This window comes from Hemicordylus capensis, chromosome 2, assembly GCF_027244095.1.
Source record: "Hemicordylus capensis ecotype Gifberg chromosome 2, rHemCap1.1.pri, whole genome shotgun sequence".
NCBI classification, from domain to species: domain Eukaryota; kingdom Metazoa; phylum Chordata; class Lepidosauria; order Squamata; family Cordylidae; genus Hemicordylus; species Hemicordylus capensis.
In genome coordinates, this window is record NC_069658.1 from 343,487,503 (window position 1) to 343,503,765 (window position 16,263).

Below are 16,263 nucleotides of genomic sequence, written 5' to 3' on the forward strand. Positions count from 1 at the left end.
CACCCAGCTAGCATCATGGCTGAATGGGGATTTGAAGTCAGACCTCTCTGGTCCTAGTCCTGCACTCTAACCACTACACCCGCCCCCAATAAACACATCTCCTTTCCTCTGACGGGGTGGAGTATGGTGTGTTAATGTGGAATAATATCTTTTAAATGTATGTATGTCTAAAGCACTGACACAAAATGTGACAAATGTTCAAGGGGGTGTATACTTTCTATAGGCACCTTTATTTTAAGGCTTTGCTGTTTCTCTTAACATGCTTTTCATGCCCCAGCATTAACTTCTGGCAGTTTCCCTTGAGAAGGGAAACTGAAGGAACAAGCCATTTGTTTTGCAATGCTCTGTCACACTGAGGGCCAAAACCCAGACTAGCACCATACTGGCAAAAGAGCATTTTCTGCAATGCGCAAAAGAGAGAGGTCATTTTTGCTGATCCCTCCTTCCCTCTGCAGCTGCCTCCATCTCCACAAAATATGTTCCTGGGGGTAACCCAACTCTGCAGAGGGAAGGTGAGGAAAAATGAGCAAAAGCCATTCTTCTCCACTGTGCAACAGAAAATGTTCTTCTGCCAATGTGACATTAATCTCGATGTTCATCACTGTATAGAGAATATTACAATGCTATTTTATTTCCAATTATCAAAAAGCCAACACAATTTATAATGGTTAGGAATATGAAAAACTAGAAATATTTTTATTTATTCAACATATTTTTATACTGCCCAAAACTTTATACCTTCAAAATGATTCATGTTATACTGATCCTACAGTGTGTTAAGTTTTGTATGCAGAGTTGTTGGGGTGTGTTTTTACTTTTAAAGCAAAAAGGTGGCCTCACACATCAAGTGGTCTTCTCACTATTGGAATCAGTCTGAGAACAGAAGGGAGAAAATTAATCTTCTTTTCTGTCATGAAATGGGAAGGGAATTTAAAGAATCAGCTTCAGCTTCATTCAGCAGCAAAGATGATGCAGGACTCTGATGTTCAGTTCAGGTGGTATTTCAAACATCACAACCACTTGTTTAATACACTAGCAAAATATTTATTTTTATAATGACAAAACAGAAGTGAAAGATTTCTTTTTGGTGTGCCACAGTAATTGCAGTTAAAGAAAAAGGGGATTAATGGGCTCTTTACATTTCAATGACCAAAAAACAGGATCAAATTTCAACTGTTCAACATTTAAACAAGTGTAAAACTTATAACCACCCCCCGACATATATAAAGAATTATTGTTTTAAAATCTATAAAAAGTAAAAAATATACACTCAGAAGATCTAACTCTTATTCAATCTTTAATATAAAACTGTAAACATTTATTTACACAATGAAAATGTGTAGAATAGAAAACTGAGCACCCTTTTCAATCGAGTTATGGGGTTTTTTTGGAAGGCAGTAGATATCGAACAGTGACATTTTCACCCCTTTGCAACTGTCCATAACTACAGTTTATAAATAAAGCCAAGGCAGCAGGCTAGATAAAGCTCAGGGGAACCACATCTTATTGCTCTGAAACGGCAGAAAATGGAAAGCCCAAGTGCATATATTAATTTATGAATTGCTACAAGTAGGGATGTGCACGAAATGCGATTTGGAGTCGGAATCATGGCATATCCCTTTAACACTACGGTATTACATATCCCCCTTAACATGGAGGAGAGCAGGTCCATACCTGCTCTTCTGCTGCACACCGCCACTTCTATAATCATGACATTCCCCATAGCTATCAAAATGTGCCAGCAGCACTCACCCCTAGCTTCCCCCATGCAACGCTGGCACGCACATGGCTGCTGCACATGCTGATCGCTGGGAGCGGAGGCCATTGCGAGCCAGCATTGCATGGGGGCAGCTCTGGGAGGGAACCACTGGTGCGCACTGTTGCTGGGGCAGGGAGCACCGTGATTATGGAAGTGGCAGTGTGCAGCGGCGGAGAAGGTATGCACCTGCTCTCTTTCATGTTAAAGAGGATGTGTAATCCCTCCATTTTAAAGAGATGTGCCGTGATTTGGACTACGAATCACATTTCATGCACATCCCTAGCGACAAGTGACTGAAGGGCAGCACTTGGCCCTTCCCCATGCAATCTCCATGGTCAATGATCACTAAACAGCACCTGAATATTGTTCCACCAAAGCTACATTTTAAAGATCTGGACAGTTTTACATGATCAGAACCAAGGTGGCTATTGTGTGTTAGAATTTAAATCCAAGTTTGAAAGGGGTTTGTTTACACATGCTAGTCCAAGAATATTCTAGGTCAATTAACTTGATCTGAATAGAAATTAAACAGCACAGATAACATGCACACAACAGTGAAGCAATTTCCGCTGTGTGCGCGCATGCACACACACACCCGACCCCTGGGCAAACCTTCACTGTCTCCTGGTTTCCAGATTCCTTCTTCCTCCAGCAGCCAACTAGGCTGTATGCCACACTTGTCCCTCAAGCCCCTGGAACAGCTTATCTGAAGGTGGGGGCTCAAGAGACTGTAGCAAGGAGGAAGGGGTGGGAAAAATGTATTGCGCAAGTACCACCCTCATGTGTCCACAAATGACAAAGCCCTATACATTAAGAAAAAGATAGGGAGGAGATACATGCCATCAGTATTTTACTGGGCATCAAAATCTGATTGTAGTATTATAAACACAAGGAATTGCATTTTGAGTAAAATTCTAGTTGGGACATCCACATAGAATATCATAAATTCCATCAAACCTATTTTCATTTTCAGTGTGCCTAATGGGGAAAATCAGCAGAATCCAGACAACAGTTAAGAAATATGGAGGTCCTAAGCACCTCCAATACGAAAAGAAGGCACACTGGTGCAAAATTCCCAAAATGTCTACAAAACAAAGTAAAAATCTGCCCCCACCCCCTTACCAGTTCCCTGGCCAAAAGAGCAGCTACAAGGATTAAATGGAGATTTTCCTGATGACATTCAACTTGGACCAATCATTTGATTAAACCAGGCTCACTGAACAATTCAACTCAATTGCTGACTTATGGACAAGATTAGTAAATTTAACCCTAATCTAATTTACTAACAATATCAGTGATAATGTTTCATTTATTAAATTATTAACCTCCTAGAAAATGTTTTTAAAAAGCATACAAACAATGCAATTTGCTTTAATTTGGACATCCAGCAAGGGAACCACACATCAACCAACAACTTTACCATTTATCTCCCATCAACAGTCCATTATGATACAATACAAAAATTTGTTTAGCACAGCATATATAACTTGCTCATGAGTGGCAATCATAACACAGAACTAATGACCATGTGTAATTCGGGAAAAGATTAAATAAAAAGTAGTGTTAAAGCAGATTCTTTTTCCCCCCAAAGTGCACATTTGAGAAAAAACACTGCAGTTACAGTAAAAGATTTTCCTTCCTATTATTCAACTGTTTTGTCCTTTAACTGTTCCCCATCCTAAAATATTCCAGATGCAACTCTTACGTTCTCATGAACAAATGCATCTGTTGTAAAGGAAATTATTTGTTTCTCGGGTATGGGTTTGATGAAATAAGTAAGGATGCTTATAAGTGGAGGTAAACAGTACTGTTCATTAAAGAACAAAAACAAGAGAGTGGGGAAGAGAGAGGTATCTGTGCATCTAAAACAACTTTTAAATTTATTACCTTTATAAACTAAAGGTTAAGGCAAAAGGTGGCTTGTTGGCAAGCAGAAGAATTTTTGGTAAAATGTCAAGGACAGTTCTCCCCTTTCCTTGCCCTGTATAGGACTGAACTACACATCCAGGAGTGGATCTTCAATGATTATGATGGAATAGCAGCATCTGCTTCACTGGAAAGAAGTTTAGGTATTTCAAGAGAGATGAAGCCATACAGTTTTGAGCTATCTCCCCTGGCTCCCTCTGCCATTATTGCAAAGGCGTCAGTTAAGCAACAACTTTCAGGGCACAAGGCTTCCTTCATATGCCTGACCAAAAGTAGCAGGTCCTGTGCTTATTGGTACAGCATATGTGGGATATGACCAAAAGAACAAAACCCAAACAATTGTTAATTATAAATGCCCTGTGAACTGCAGAGAAATAAGCTGTGATCGATCACATATGAATTGATATATATGATTTCATATATGAATGCTGGAAAGCAGATAGAAAAGTGCACACACTTGATCTTACGTCTGATTCTCTGATTGGGGGTGAGGGGACCTCTAAAAAACCAAAAGCTCAGTTGTCCTCCTCAGCAGAGTGCAAATTGCTTAGCCATAAAGCCAATTAAGACTGAGGTCCCCAGTTTATGTGTATAGGAAACAACTGCTGGACAGGTTTTAAAACTTCACAATCTCCAGCACAGAAAGCAATTAGCTATTATTACTGTGAAATCACACATCTTACTGGCTGAAAATGCAAGCACTATCATTGGTGATCAGAAGACTGTCTTCTCAAAACTAGAGAGGATTCTGCAAAGAAACAGGGTTGTGCATTCTCGCCTCATAGAAGGATGGCAGGTGCTACTTTTACTAGATGGCAGACCAAGTTAGAATCAAGAAGCTGTTGAGTACTAAGCTGCAGGAAAGACTGCCTTAACACTGAATATTTGTAGTCTTTCTTACTTGTTTACTTTCTACACCATCAAATGGGTCTGCAATCAAGTTTTTGATTTCAAAACACGATAAAAGTGAGATTTCTGATGGGCTGGCTAGGATGCACACCAAACAGACTGAGACTGTTTTCATGTGCAGTGTTCCTGACATGCTACAAAAATGAACAAACTTATTTCCTATCCAACTGGTGTGTCATTCTCACATGTTAAGCCCAGAAGGGAGCAGCTCCAATATATTCCCACTAGTGCCTGTGGATCTGCTCAATGCCACAGGTATTTGGTCCAAGGATAGTTTATAATTATTTATTTAAAAAAAAAAAAAAAAGATCCAGGAACCCACCCTCCCAAAAACCTTATTTTAATGATTCCCTAACAACTCATCCAAGTCATTCATCCACTCTTCTGAAGTCCTGTTTTTCAACAAAGAGTCTATGATGTCCGTATCCCCTGTTAAGCTCTGCAGTCCATTGTTACCAGATTGGTTGCTGTAGGCAAAGGGCAGTTCTTGACCGGCTGTCCTCACTGGGTAACCTTGACTACAGTGCAAATTGGCTCTGTTGGGTAGTTGCTGATTTTGATTCTGGCTGAAAGTAGTCAGGTCTGGGACAGCTTGACTCATGCCCGGCAAGACCTGTTGTGATGGGACCGGCTGTTGGGTAGGAGGATTTGTCCTCTGCTGAGCACTTATGGATGACAACATCTGTCCAGAGACAGCAGAGTTCATGGAGGCCATTGGCCTGCTGGTGTTGAGGCTTACCTGAGGCATCCCTTGCGCAAACTGCTGATTGGTCATCTTTAGGTGAGTCTGCTGCATATGGAAAGTGGAGCTGGCAGTAAATGTTCCTAAACCACTATTTCCTTGTGCCTGGTTGTTCATGTTTGACCTACCTTGGTGCTGCCATGAAGGGTTTTGAGCTCCAATAGCTGTTGGCATTCTTGCCATCTGGGGCTTGGATAAAGTAGAATTCAGTGCTCCTTTACTATGTTGATGAGAAATGCTTGCATTTCCTAGGCTGCTCTGTCCATATCCAGCAGGAAGAGCAGTGCCCTGAGCCAAGCCGGGTTGTCTTTGCATCTGTGGCTGTCCATTGGCACTTGGATTTGCATGCTGCGGAACCATCTGTGTCATACCAGGTGCCATGTTATACAAACCACCTCTCTGAATGTTCTGCATGCTGGTATATTGAGTCACACCTCGATCCTGCTGAGCAGAATTTGATGAGACAGAACTGTGCCCTGCTCCAATCTGGATCATGTTCTGGGTTTGAGGAAACATGCGTGGACTGCTGGAGTTCGACTGGCCTAAATTATTTACCCCTGCCATAGCTGGAGATGAGCCTGTAATACAAGAGATTTTCCATATTATAAGTACTGACCCAATGCCTGACATTATTACATGTGTATGAAGCATACATTACATTACATTACATTACATTACATGTGTATGAAGCATACAACATTCTATAGTCATATTTTAGTATTCACAGCAGAGATGGACATTCCAGCTTCAGCTCTACAATAGGTCTGATAATACTTTACTATGCTGCCAAGTTCTGGCTGTTACAGGCAGAGCTTGGTCTAGATCACTGTCAAAAAGCTATCCCTCCAGGACTAACATCTAAGGACCCAAAAGCCACTTCCAGAATACTGGGAGCACACAGACAACACAATGCAAGAGAAGAGGGAGAGCAAGATACACTGAGCCTCAAGAAGATGGTGTGATCCCACTGTTTTAAAAGCCCACTCTTGATCCCACTTCCCTCATTTAACACAAGGTGACAGATGTCGGCTCCTGGGCTTCCCTTGCTGCCTTTAAGAGGCAATGAAAGACCGTGCTGTTTATCTAGGACTTTGACCCTTAAGAAGTGCTTCTTTCTCTATTTTTGTTGCTTCTGTTGCTGTATTTTATTGTTTGTATTGATTGTATTAATTTGATTTTTATGGATGTTATAACTGTATTTTTATCTTCTGTGAACTGCCTTGGGATAAAGTTTATGAAAGGCGGTATACACATTTAACTTTAAATATAAACAAACAAACGTAGATTCTTGCTCTAACCTTTTTTAGAAATATAAGTCATCATCCTAATATACAACTATATGTTTTATTGGCAATATGCCTTTTCCATCCACATAATTCCACAGCTCCTGGGTGAATGATGCCCTTCACACAAGATTAACCACAAGGATGTTGAGTAAACAGCACATTATGGTGCAAGGACAGAATCAAGTTTGTCACCTATGAACATCGTTAGCTTCTGCTCCAAATACATCTGGCTGTTTAAAATTTATTCCAGACATATGGTCAATTCAGATTGTGACTTTCATTTACAATGTGTCAAGATATTCTCAACTATGAAACTTTACATTGGAAAGTGTTATTAAATACAACTGTAATTATTTTCTCGACTGTAGCAGCCATTTTTCCAGATGCCAGAACCATGGGAATAGTTAACAGTGATCTTACACTGTGTTGCTTCATGAACACGTGCCCAATCACAGACTAGGACTGTTCACATGGAGGGGAAATTATCTGTGTGAATCAGCCCATAGCTACTAAGATATGTGGGCTCCCTGTTGGTGGGGGTAGGTGGGAAGACAGCGAGCGAGCGCGCACACACACATGCACTTTTAACATATAGGAGAAAGGGCACGGACCAAAACACTAATGACCCCCCAAAAAGCCATGAAAAGACAAAAGTTTACTACAACACTGGAAGACGCACTTTGATAGCAGTGGAGGGAGAAGGGGCACTGAGATCTGGGCAGCCTGCCCTATTATTTATCCTTATGCACATTCAGTAGGGCTGTTATTGTCTGCTGCTAGAAACAGAAGAAACTGCTGGGCAAAAGAGAGAGCACTAGACAAGAAGCAGAGTCTCATGACCACGTTTGTTTACCACTACCACCAAATGAGGGCAGGGAGAGAGAAACAACAACGGTGGTACTAGGCCCTGCCTGACTCAGTTGGCAGATGGCCATGTTGGGACATCAAAAAGAGAACCAGGGGGGCTCTTCTCTTTAGTAGTGCTTGCAGTAATGGGAGTATTAGTAATGTTCCGGGGGGAAATGCAATCCAACATTTGTGTGCTCTGGGGTAAAAGTAATTCCTCTGTGGAATGCAGCTTTAAAAAATACACACCTAAACCAAGAATACAGGGTTAAGAATCATGGTAACCAAACAGCATTTGTATTAACTAATGACCAAGTCCAGAGATTTTGAAGAAATTAGCTTGTGTATACACACAGCCCCCCTCCCAGGGACACTTTCACACACAAAAAATGCCACAGTCACATTTACCTGTGAACTGCCCGACCTGCTGTTGGTATGGATTCTGGGTCTGGTCTTGGTACTGAGGTGGAGGTCGGGTCAGATGCCTCTGGAGCTGCTGCTCCTGATGGTGCCTTTGCTTCTCCTAGAGCAGAGCAGATGCAAGGTTGTTAGAACACACAGTCTAAACATCATGACCAAAGTCTTCAATGATTACTGTGGCTTTAATACAATTTAAAGCCAATTCAAGAAGAAGAAAACGCTACTTCTTTATAGGTTAGGAAATAATGTGTAATTCTTTGTTCTTTAAAACAGAATACAACAGAATGTATCACACAATGTTGTGGACAGAAAAGGAAAAAATATATGACTATAATAGTGAAATACAGTCAACTATAAAGCAATGCCATGCTTATAAGAATTTAAAAACAAAGTTCAATATTTCCACCTGCATAGAAGAGATCACCCTTCAACAGCAATTGGCTTGTGGATCAAATATTCTTGTCTGCTACATCTACCCATTCAGGAGGTGGCACGGGAACATGCTATTTTGAAGTATTTAACCACATTGAAATCTTCCCTCTCACATCATTTTACTCAAGGGAAGTAGGAAGAGTGTGCCATTTTCATCCTGAGTTCATTCATCATGCTTCAGCACAGTGAGCACATCCCTTTGGGATTCCAAAAATATACTGCTCATCCCCTTAAATAGATTTAATGGAGACATGGCAGCACACTACGAGAATGACTCAGTTGTATGTTGTTAGATCTCCTCACAAGCAAATTTACTTGTTACGGAGGTTCATTTTTGGACCATCTGGACACACCTACACAAGTTGTCTGGCATGGAGTGTTTGGTGCACACGTGTACTCTGGGTCCAGGGAAAAGCCATGTTTACACTAAGGCAAAGGAGTAGCTTAAGGAATGAGGCACAGAGGAAAGCACAGTACTGACTCCCTGTAAAAGTCTGAAAAAGACCCCCACCTCACCCAGAAACACTCAAAAGAGTCACCCCTGTATAGCCACTCTGAGCCATTTCCCGAGACCCAGCTCGCCACAGAGGCCCAACTCTCCATAGACTAGAAATCTCCAATACACTCCAACGTTGCTTCACTGTCTCCTCCAGATCGCAATCTCATTGAATCACCTTCTCAGGACCCCTTTAAGCCCAGAGGCAAAGAGGATGCCTCCCAGATAAAGTTAAGAATATCAAGATTGATTTGCCTCCTTAATATCCCTCCCCAAATCCAGTTTGAATCACCTGGTCAGGCAAACATCCTTTTTGGATTTTTCAATTCCAACTGTTTGGTTTTAATTTGTCTTTGGTCCTCCTCAGGAAATGTTCCCAGGTATGCTCTTTGAGATCCTGGAATCAACCCTCTAAAATATGCCCCGCCCCCATATTGGCACAATCTTTCGGATTCATTCTCAAGACTGTCTTCCTTCTGGGCTTTTCATCCGTCCCCAGCATCCTTCCTTTGGAATCCTGGCTTGCTTGTGCTTCACCAGACGGGTAGTTTAGGAAGCCACAGCCCCTCCCTTCCATGCCTCTGGGAGCTTATTGTTTGTCTTCCCCCAGACGCTCTTCCCACCCTCTATATTAATGGGTGTGGGGCGGGGAGAGTGAGTGAGTGAGTGAGTGAGTGAGTGTGCATGCACGTGTGCGTGCGAATGAAGGTACAATCAGCTAGATCAGGACCAGGGCTTCCCTCAAGCAGGCAAATTTCCCCAGCCAGCAACCTCTCTTTAAGGGCCAGTGGGCCTCAGCTTTTTCTGCCAAGTGCATTCCCTGAATGATAAACTCCTTTTAAATTGAAAATAGTTCTCCATTCCAACCCTGGCGCTCACCTGACAAGCCAGGGAGTACCTCTCTCCAGACCAGCCCAGAAATGATCACTTCCACCCTCTTTACTGGCCCCCAAAATCAGAGCATAGCTGGAAAGCCAAGCCACAGCCTGGCCCCAGAATTAGGGAGCCGTTTCTCCTGACATTCCCTGTTTAGTTTGAGTGGATTTCTCTCTCAGATTTGCCCCACTCTTTCCCCTGGAAGTCCAGCAGGACCAGTTTTGATCTTGTGCCCAAGTCTTTTCGGGTGTCTTAGAGTCTAATTCAGTGCTTCCGTCTCCCCCCAAGGAGTTGGGCTGCGGTGTCTTCCCAATGCCAGTTAGTCTGCTCTGTCTTTCAACTACTTCTCTTGACCCTTTCTTGTTTGTGACTTGTCTCTGCAGTCCCCTCCAACTTTGCTCCACTTGCCCTCAGGGAGTCCAGATGGGCTCAGGCTGTCATGGCTCCCCAAGCTTTGCCAGTGTATCTGGCCACTGGTCTGGGTACCCATGTGGTCCTCTAGTCTGACCCACACTCTCTTGTTCCCCTGATGTTGTCTCTATGTTTGTCTTATTCCCTTCCTCCAGTCCCTGGATTCCCTCTGTGTCCCTGGACTTGTTTGGATTCAAGATCTTTTCACCTTCCATTCTGTACTGACCCTTCTTGCTCTCTCTTAACTCAATTCAAGCTGGATGCTGTTAACCCTGTCTTCTCTTTGGCCTCCCTTCCCTGCTCCCCCTCTCCAGGCCTTCCTGGGCCAGAAACCCAAAGCTAGTCGGGTTCCCTTCTTAAGAACACCCAGCTGGCCCTGTGGAAGTCCAGATGGACTCAACTTGCTCTCGCTTCCTGGACTTGTTCAGAAATGCATTGCCAGTTGGTCTGGTCCCACATGTGGCCATCTAATCTGACCCACATGGTCTTCCTCCATCTAATGTTGCTCTGTACATGCTCTGTTCTTTTCTCTGGTTTCCTGACAGACTCTTTGCCACTCTAGGGACCGGAGTTCACCCAGGTTCAATGTCTAGCTTCCTCCTCTGTCATCCTGGACCTGTGTACTGACCCTTGCTGCTTGTATGCCTGATTTCTCTCTCTAACCCTGCTTGTCTTGTCTTCCCCTTTTCCCTTCCCCTACAGACTGCATGTAGTGTAAGCACATGTGTAGCTAGCTACATGTATTCATTTAATTAGCCAGGTAATCAAAGGTGCAGGGCAAGCAACAGCACCTAGACATGTGTGTTTCATCTTAAATGTCCAGTGTGATGTGAGGAGGACCCTCATGGCCAAATCATTCAAGCCTCATTCTCTCTATTCAATACAATCTATTATTATACAGTTCCTGATTGTTCAGCCAGTTTAAAACAAAACCTGTTAATTACTTCACTAACAGGTAATTAAAACCTGTTAATTACTTCACTAAGAGCTGGGGCAACTTGTTACACTCTCATGGTTGAGAATTCTGAATGCCCCCCGCCCAAAGCTGAACTGAAGGGAATTGGAGTCCCATGCAAGGAAGAAGGAGCTTCCGGCTACCTTTCCCCATCAGTTATCTCCACTTTTCTCTCTCCTTAGCACTAATTTTGCCTAGGACTGTGGAGGGCAGAGAAAATTTAAGGGATGCTAATAGTGCTGAGGGAAAACAAACATGAAAATAAAGAACAGATAAAGAAAGGTGACGGGCCGAGCTCCGGCTCCTGCATGTGGGATACCATCTCCTCCAGCTTGTAGCAGGAAAAGCCAGGAAAAGAATTCTCAGGCAGACAGAACTGGGCTGCTCTAATGGTGAGTATAACATGCAGCCTGGCCATAGCAAAGCAGTATTTAACATAAGCAGTTAAACAAGGGCTTTGCTTCTATCGAAACAATAAGACTGACACAAAAATAAAATACTATGCTATCTCATTCTGATGCCCCTTACCTGCTCAGCAAGAAGTTGCCTACGTCCCATTAGAAACTGTTTCTGTTGCTCCATTAACAAATGCTTTTGTTGCTGTTCCCGCTGATCTAGCAGCATTTGGTGCTGCTTCATTACAGCTGCTTGTTGCTGATTGTTGAGATAGGCTGTGTTACCATGGTTACCTGCCATGGAAACATTGGGAGGCTGTGCATTCACACCAGGGCCAGGAACAGAAACAGGAATGCGAGGAACACTCGCAGAAGGATTCTGATCCTACAAAAGCAGAGACAATGTTGGATAGTTTACTTCAAACACATAGTATTAAGTCTATGTTTCTGTTTTTAAGGGAGAACATAAGATACACATAGTAGCATAGCTGTTTGTCAAAAAATGAAGTGAGGTTCAGTGCTGCTTTGATTCCAACCGACATTCTCTTGATCAGAACACCACCTCCCTTATGCATTGGCACAAAGCAGAACTGGACAAAAATAATGCTTTAAATAGTAAGTCATATTTTCATACACTATGAAGTCAAGAAGAAAACACATACATTTCTTGCCTTTCAAGTACCTTTTAACACTGATTTATAGCTTAAGGCAAACTAGATGTGAACTTGAGTGGCCAAGATGACAAATGAATACAATTCCTTCTTATTACATTCTTGGAGATTTACTCAGCTTCAGATCTGCGGAGACTAAAAGCTGCTCTTGATGATGCAGTCACTATACATACCGGCAGGTACACAGAAACAAAAACCACACATCAGAGCCTGTTCCCAGACTAGCCAATATACAGAAAATGGCTCAGTGTGTGGAGCATCTGCCACCCAGAGGCAGTTTTAAGGAAGCTCATTGTGAGAAGTAACCCAAAAGGTTCCTATATTAGATATGAAAAGGAGTCATTAAACAGTGGTAATACCCCCTATCCCAATGTGCAGGAAAACCCAAAAGACAGAGCAGAAACACAGCACACACCCTTTCCATCACAGCACAGGAATTCACCTCCCCTTCCTGTTGCCCTCTCACTGAGACCCTAGCCTAGCATAACAGGTTACAAATAGGAGAAAGGGCATATGCAGACATTTCTGGCTATGTGTTTAAGGAGGGGATGAAATACAGAAGTACATTACTTGATCTTTTCTTATTACATGCTCCGTATATTTACCAGGCAGGCAAGAAATAGGATGCTCAATCAAATTCCACACTGAATAAAGCAGAGATGGGGATTTCTTTGCCCTCCTAGGTTCTAGAAGGTTTAAGGCAGGGTAGGCAACCTTGGCTCTCCAGTTATTGTTGAACTACAATTCCCATCATCTTCAGTCACAATTTATTTTGGCTGGGAATGATGGGAGTTGTAATTCAACAACAGCTGGAGAACCAAGGTTGTCTACCCCTGGTTTAAGGGATCAAATAGCACCAGTAATATTAGTTCTGGCCCCCGGTTTGAGAGGGCCCTAAGCAAACTGCCCTCCATGGGTTCGCTCCTACTGAATGGCCCTGAGAGAATCACTCTGCTGCTGCCACCACCACACAAAAGTAAAAGGGAACAGAGATTATCTCCGGGACCAGAAATAGGCTCTTTTGAGGGTCCTGGGCAGCTGCCCAACAATGTCAACCCGACAGCATTCCCAAGTTATATAACAGTTCCAACACGAACTGTTTTGGTCACATCCATAGTCACAACCTCCAACTACAGTCAACTTCCCATGCAATTAATAAGGACCCAAAGGAGAACAAACCTCAATCCTAGGCAAGCCAATTCAAACAGAAGGTCTTTTTAAATACAAATTGTCTTCTTACAGTATTTAAATATATTGTATTTCACAGATCTTGAAGAATTTTAAGTTACCTTTAAACCTCAATTTAATGGCAGACTGAAACATAGTGAACATTTTAAATCAGAATCTATCTATCATGAAGTTACTTATTTAGAGGAAACTAGGAACAGCATATTTATCTCCCAATGAAAGACTAGTATGGTTATCATTGTCATTCTCCTCTTTACAATAAACCCCAACACATGCAATTAAACATGTACCTAGTTTACACAACTGCGCCATATATTCTCACCCTCTCTCATTTACAATAGCTTACTACTACTATAGGCACTTACCTGACTGTGTGGTACTAGAGGTCTATAAGCAATATTTCCAGGTTTCTGCTTCATTACAAACATCCCATTCTGCTCATCATTCATATGGGGTAATGTGGGTTGTTGACGCTGCTGTGGCATATATGCCAACATAGGAGTCTTGTTCTGTCCAGGTATAGTCACTCCCTGACCACATTCTTTGTAATGGGAAAGAGGTTTCGTGTTCCCATAGTCTAGTACAGAGCTTTGACTAGATACAGAAGTCTGGTTCAAGCTGTTTGGCTGATGACTTAGCATATTTCCACCATGGAAATTGCCTCCAGCCCTGGGAGAACTCTTGTTTGGCATATTGGACATCATGAGTTTCTGGTTACTGAAGTCCTGCTGGTAAACTGAAGGACTAGTTGGATTTTCAATAGTGTATGGGACAGCTAATGGACTGTGAGATGGTCCAGACTGCTGCCAGCTGGAAATCTGGTTGGGTTGGTGGACCTGTTGTTGGTTCTGTAACAGCTGATCTCGCTTCTGCTTGGCAGCGATCTGCTGGAGCTGTTTAGCAGATGACATCTCTTTGGCACTCCCCGTACTCTGTCCAGATAGCAATGAACTAGATAGAGGTCTCTGCACGTTTTGAGGCTGGTTTGATGACTGCATCATTGACTGGTTGGGATTTTCAGTCACTGACTGATTGGAAGGCTGAAACATACTTTGAGAATTACCAGCGGCTGGAGAAGCAGCACTAACAGGTACGGAAGAGGTCCCCATGTATGTTGTGCCAGAAGAAGAAGAAGATCTGACTTGTGGAGATCCCATCTGCTCTTGCTCAAAGTCTGCTGGGGAAAATTCAGTCTTTATAATGATGTCTTGTGGTAATGGAGTTTGTGCAGCTGAATTTGAAGGATCAACATCCTTCTTCTCCTCAAAGTCTTCAGTAAATAGATCTTTCATGTCTTCATCAGGCACTGATCTGTTAAGTTCATCAATGAGTTCCTTCCACTCTTGCTCATTAAGGTTAAGATCAGACATCAAGTTGTTCTGAGATATAGAACTTCCTGCTCCGGCAATCATACAAGGAAGGTCATCTGGTTCTTGTTTGAGCTCCTTGTTAATAGCTATAGCGAATGAGTCATCAGCATCATTGCTTCCATTCAACTGAAGGTTAGGGTCTGGCAGACACTTTTTGCTAATACCATCTAGCCCCATGGAATGTTTTCCATTAAGCTGTAAAGTGTCTCCACTGGAAGATTTGCTGTCAAGCTGGTGCCGAGGTGAAACAGGAGGAATTCCATTGGAAGAGCCACTCAATCCACCAAGACCATCATCATGGCGCAATTTCTTGGGCACAGAAAACATGTCCCCATAGCCATTCTGCTGGTCGCCATTCTGAGGGGAAACTGAACTATCAAGTTTCCTTTTCACTGTCTCATGAAGCTGCTGAAAAAGAAACACAATTTAAATTAGTTTTTATGCCTCCCAGAATGTGATTATCTTTGTTTTCTAGGCTAGCAGTCAGTCTATTAAGTTAACATTCAAGAGCAGCCTTGGACATATTTCTGAGAACACAGATGCTTCCTCAACCCTGCTTTACCCACCTGGGCTCCATCTCCTCATGCCTCCACCCTTGCTCCAGTGCTACGGAGTGTATTAAATGAACTTGCAGCCTAGGAACCCATGAAATGGTAACCTAAGCAGTTATGAACCTGACAGCTTGCTAGATGGGAGATCACTGAAGCCGCATGTAAGAGCAGGAATGAAAATAAACAGTCTTATACAAGTCCCCTTGTTGTCTTAAAGCCATTTGGGGAATCGTCTCCCCAGGGAAGCTCATGCAGCACCTACTTTGTTATCCTTTCAGCACAAGAAAAAAAATTTATTTTATTTTTCCACACTTCATTCCTTAGTGAATTGTTTTAGTCCTGCTTTCATCTGCTGTCCTCTCTTACACTGTATTATGATTGGCTGATGTGTTGTACTGTTTTAACTTGACAACTGCACTGGAAATATTTTATCAGAAGTGGCATATAAATTCTTTTTTAAAATGGGCTAGTGGTTGCTAGAGACTAGAAGAGAGTGCTATACATGCAGCCCCCACAGTGCTGCCTTATGGTTAAGAACAGTAGTACATCACTCCCCTTGTCACTCTCGTAGCCTTAAGGGGTTCCTCACCCCTTGCAGCTAGAAGAGAAAGCACCATATTCATTCATTCATTCATTCATTCATTTGATTTCTATACTGCCCTTCCAAAAATGGCTCAGGGCGGTTTGCACAGAGAAATAATAAATAAATAAGATAAGATGGCTCCCTGTCACCAAAGAGCTCACAATCTAAAAAGAAACATAAGATAGACACCAGAGGCATTGTGTTGGGGGTGGATAGGGCTAGTTACTCTGCCCCTGCTAAATAAAGAATATCACCACGTTAAAAGGTGTCTCTTTGCCAAGTTAGCAGGTGTTATGAGCAACTGCCACAGAACAGCGCATGTAGCAAGGAGGCTGCATGTGATATTAGTGCAGTTTCATTCATTCATTCATTCAATTTCTACACCGCCCTTCCAAAAATGGCTCAGGGCGGTTTACACAGAGAAATAATAAATAAATAAGATGGATC

The 16,263-nt window shown here is 42.6% G+C and overlaps 1 protein-coding gene across 2 annotated transcripts in view; it reads right to left on the minus strand.

The window, feature by feature from the left end:
- Positions 1 to 1,020: 1,020 nt before the first annotated feature.
- The window catches only part of MAML1 (mastermind like transcriptional coactivator 1), a 42,011-nt gene continuing 26,768 nt past the window's right edge, over positions 1,021 to 16,263 (minus strand). The window contains exons 2-5 of one of the 2 annotated variants that reach the window (XM_053300545.1): positions 13,678 to 15,087; positions 11,587 to 11,838; positions 7,877 to 7,991; positions 1,021 to 5,914 (exon numbers count right to left, since the gene is read on the minus strand). In XM_053300545.1, coding sequence (XP_053156520.1) covers positions 4,935 to 5,914; positions 7,877 to 7,991; positions 11,587 to 11,838; positions 13,678 to 15,087 — 2,757 coding nt within the window. In that variant the 3' untranslated portion in view covers positions 1,021 to 4,934. Of the gene's footprint in view, positions 5,915 to 7,876; positions 7,992 to 11,586; positions 11,839 to 13,677; positions 15,091 to 16,263 lie in introns of both variants that reach the window. The other variant, XM_053300544.1, reaches the window with a different exon arrangement.